At 47.5% G+C, this 4,349-nt stretch overlaps 1 protein-coding gene across 1 annotated transcript in view; it reads right to left on the bottom strand.

Annotated features, from left to right (window-relative positions):
- Positions 1-346: 346 nt before the first annotated feature.
- The window catches only part of SLC50A1 (solute carrier family 50 member 1), a 10,488-nt gene continuing 6,485 nt past the window's right edge, over positions 347-4,349 (bottom strand). The window contains exons 5-6 of the mRNA XM_070950332.1: positions 2,029-2,148; positions 347-1,128 (exon numbers count right to left, since the gene is read on the bottom strand). Coding sequence (XP_070806433.1) covers positions 1,027-1,128; positions 2,029-2,148 — 222 coding nt within the window. The 3' untranslated portion in view covers positions 347-1,026. The remainder of the gene's footprint in view (positions 1,129-2,028; positions 2,149-4,349) is intronic.

Below are 4,349 nucleotides of genomic sequence, written 5' to 3'. Positions count from 1 at the left end.
CTCTTGTTTTTTTTCCTTCTTTTGGATTTTGCTATTTTAATCTTTGGAATCAAATAAAAAAGATTGAAAAGAGGAGACGGTTGCAAACGGGAAGTGGAATCATTTTTTTTTTTTTTGAAGGCATTTTGGTCCTTTTGAATTCACCTTGTTTTTCATCTTTTTCTTTTGTATTTTAATCAATTTTTTTTAAAAAAAACGGAAAGGAGCCAGTTGAAAAAAAAAAAAAAAAAAGGCGTGGGATAATTTTTATTTTTATTTTAAAAAAAAAAGGCATTTTTGTCCTTTTCAATTCACATTTTTTTTTAAAAAAAAAAATCCTCTCGTTTTGTCTCTTTTTTTTCCCCCTCTCTCTTTTGGATTTTAATCTTTGGAATCCATTTTTTTAAAAAAAAAAAAATTGGAAAAGAGGAGCCGGTGGCGAAGGAGGAAGGGGGGAAGAGTTTATAAAAACTTTTTCTCTCTATATATAAATATAGATATAAAAGGCATTTCTGGTGGACGGATAAGGCAACGGTAGTATGCAAGCTGGTCGCGTTGGCAGATCTGAATAAAGAATCAAGAAAGAGGGAGAAAAGACTGGCAAATTTTGGAAGCTCCCATCTTCAAAACTCAATGGTTTTCCAACAGCTTTCGGGGGGGGGGGAGCTGCTCCCTGCCCCCCCCCCCAAAAAAATATCTGGTGGGGAGAAGCCCCTTTACATTCCCCAGACTTGGTGGGACCTGCAAACCTCTTTTAAAGAGTCCAGAGTGGAAATCCCGTCCATCTAGATCCAGATGTTTGCTCCAACGGGGGGGGGGATTTTCTCACGCCCCCCCTCCCGCTGCAAAATGTCCAGAATGGTCCATCCAGGTGGAAATGGACCACCCTGCTGGATAGGTGAGCAGGTTGTGTGCAAAGCGAGGCGGGCAAGTCCATCATCTGCAGAGTTTTCTGATTTTTGGGGTTTTTCTCTCCTCCCTCGCTCGGCTGACTGTGGGGATGGGGGGGGGTCTCCTCCGCTTCCTGGCCCCCCACCCCCTCCGTCTTCAGGCCTGCAGCAGTTTGTAATTTTTGTCCTGCTCGGCGGGAAAACGCCAAAAAAGCCAGAAACGGACGAGGCTGGTCACGATGCCCGGCACGTTGGGAATCTGGAAGGAGGAAGAAGAGAATTGTGAAGTCCTTGGTGAGGGAGATTTCTCTTTGAGATTTGTTCGGTGACGTTTTGTGAGCTAACTAGGGAACGTCATCAGGGATGGAGGAAGGTGGGGTTTCGGAGCAGGGGGGGAGGAAGAAGAAGAGGAGGAGGAGGAGGAGGAGGAGGAAGAGGAGGGAGATAAGTTGGAGAAGATACGAGAAGGAGAAGGAGGAATAGGACTGTGAGTGTCCTTGGTGCTCTCTGAGCTTGCTGGTTTCCATACAAACGTTTCATGACCCAACTAGCTAACGTTATCAGTGCTAGAAGGAGGTGGGGTTTTGGAGGAGGAGGAAGAAAAGAGGAAGGGGAGGAGGAGGGCTGAAGGGTCCTTGGTGGTCTCTAAGCTTGGTGGGTTTCTTGAAGACGTTTCATGACCCAACTAGCTAACATTATCAGTGCTAGGAGGAGGTGGGGTTTGCGAGGAGGAGGAGGAGGAAAAGGAGGAAGAGGAAGGGTACTCTCCGAGCTTGGCGGTTTTCTTACAGACGTTTCATGACCCAACTAGCTAACATCATCAGTGCTAGGAGGAGGTGGGGTTTGCGAGGAGGAGGAGGAAGAGGAGGAAAAGGAGGAAGAGGAAGGGGAGGGGGAGGACTGAGGGGTCCTTGGTACTCTCCGAGCTTGGCGGTTTTCTTGCAGACCTCTCATGACCCAACTAGCTAACATCATCAGGGCTACAGTTCAATCCCGAGCTACAAATATTCCCTTCTATCAAAAGAAGAGAACGGCATAAGCAGAAAAATCTGTCCACCGTCCCTCTCTGCTTGCCCTCTCCCTCTGCCCAGAAACTCAGTTTCTTTCGGCCTAATTCAGCCCCGTCTCCCCGTCCCCCGCAACCTGGCCAGAGACTAACCGCGATATACAGATCTTCCAGAAGGAGCCCGTAGAAAGTCCAGCTCGCCGACGCCAGGAAAGTGGTGACCGTCAGAGGGAAGGAAAGACAGCGGGTGGAACGGCTTTTCACGATCTTGATCTTGGGAGAAAAAATATATATATATCTATATCTATATTTACTTCCGCCTGAAATCAAATATTTATTGGGAATCCAACCGTCCGAAAGGCACAGGAGATAAGGGGAACCCGGCAAAAAATTATTCGGAGATAATATTGATAATTTTCGTGGGGGGAAAAGTCCGACGCAGAGGCGAGCACGTTGCTCGTTTTGGCGCTTGCAAAGAAAAAAAAAAAGGAGTTAATATTAACCACGGTTTGGCTGGTAAACCACATCGGCGCCGGTTTTTACGTCTTTTGGGGGTGATTTTTTTCGGCATTTTTAATTCAATTCCACACGCCACAGGACGGAGGCGTTCCGTGGATGCGACGTTAAGAAGAGAGACGGCGAATTCATCAGTTGTCCCTAATCGTAGTTCGTTTATGGCATAAGCCGCCATTGAACTGGTCTCGTACTCTTTAAAAAAACTCCCACCTTGCAAAGCTGAACGTGCCTCGGGCGTAGGGTCTCCTGCTTGGGCAGAGGGCTGGACTAGATGACCTCCAAGGTGCCCTCCAACTGTTAAGTAAGCTCCTGTCTTAAAAATTAAGCCAACATATGGGGTTTGTTTGGGGTCAGATGCCAGCACACCTGTTTAAGTGGGGTTACACAGGGGAGTTAAGCACTGCGTCGTTCAAGACTTAATGGGAGTCCTCGACTTACGGCCGCAATTGACACCGGATCGCCCGTCGCTAAGTTTGCAGGGACGAGGAAGACGATCAAATCGAATCAAAGTTGTTGTTTTTTTTTTAAAAAAATCAATGAATAAAATCTACAATTCACCGTCTCAGCCTTTTGTTTGAAGGCTCGGCAAGTGAAAAACTCCCTTACACGTGGCTTGCCTGTTCCGTCGCCTGACAGCCGATTGCCACTTCATGTGGCAGTCAGTTCCGCCGCCTCACCAACCAGGAAACACTTCCTGACACACAAGCAGAGAAGTATGAGCAGCAGAAGGGCGAGGGAGAACTGGAAAAAGGCAGGAACCGGTGGTGGTGGGGGGGGGGGAGAGATCCAGCTGGACTCTTTAGCCACCAACCCCCCCCCCCCCTAGAACCTCCAGCTTCAGTAGAAGTCTACCTCGGAACGCCAAGGAATCGCACGGGGAAGGGTTGAAAACGCCCCCCAAGATGCTCTCAGCCTGCGCAGATCCGAAGAGAAACCTTGGGTGGGTTGATGTGAGGCTCCCCGGGAGGTGAACCCTGGCTTGTCTTTAGTGATGCTTTAACCTGGTTAGGCATCCCCGAAACCAGGTTTGTGAGTTCTCTTGCCCTTTTCTGACAGGTGCGCCTCTTAAATCCCTGAAAACACCGCCCGAGCCCTGCCCTTTATGCAAAATTAAAAATTCCTTTGCCAAAGTTACTTCACGGGCAATTGTTCACGTCCGGCTTCTTTCTGGGCGTTGAGCTGCCCTTAAAAAAAAAAAAAACCGGAAAAACGGCACGCGTGCCAGCCGCGTGCCCCAACACGCTTGGCCGTTGCTAGTCGGGAGCGAACGAGACCGAACGGGAGCCTGGCAGCCGCAGGAGGAGTTGTGCAAAGCGGGAGGCGGAAAGCGAGGAATGGGAGACACAGCACGGCTGCTCGTTGGCAGCGAGTCCTCGACTTACGACGACAGTCGGGAGTCAGGGTTTCCGTTGCTAAGCAGGGCGATGGTTCAGGGAAGAGGGGGGTGATTTTATGGCCTTGTTTTGCTGGAGGGAAGGGGGAAGGGGAATAAGGAGGGAACGGAATAGAATATGGAATATAGAGGAGAGGGAATGGAATAGAGTAGAATTTACAATTTACGAGAATAGAATAGAATAGAATAGAATAGAATAGAATAGAATAGAATAGAATAGAATAGAATAGAATAGAATAGAATAGAATAGAATAGAATAGAAATATAGAATTTACAATATAGAATAGAATGTACATAATTCTCCTTTTCTCTCTCTCTCTCTTTTAAATTCGGTCCCTTACAGGTTTCAGATGCCAGCACACAGAAATCCAGATTTCTTCCCCCGCCTCCCCTTTCACAGAAACACCAGAAATAATTAGGAAAGGAGACACCAAAGGCCATTCAATTAAACGAGAGAATAAAAGATAATAAAAAGTTATTTAGGAGCCTGAGTGGCGCAGCAGACGAATGCTACTGTTAAAGGTAGTATTTAGCTCCCAGCTGCCTGCAATTACTGCAAGTTCAA

The sequence above is a fragment of the Pituophis catenifer genome, unplaced genomic scaffold (genome assembly GCF_029215685.1).
Source record: "Pituophis catenifer annectens isolate HBS135680 unplaced genomic scaffold, rPitCat1.0.hap2 SCAF_10, whole genome shotgun sequence".
Taxonomy (NCBI): Eukaryota; Metazoa; Chordata; class Lepidosauria; order Squamata; family Colubridae; genus Pituophis; species Pituophis catenifer.
This window is presented reverse-complemented; position numbering and strand designations above follow the sequence as displayed.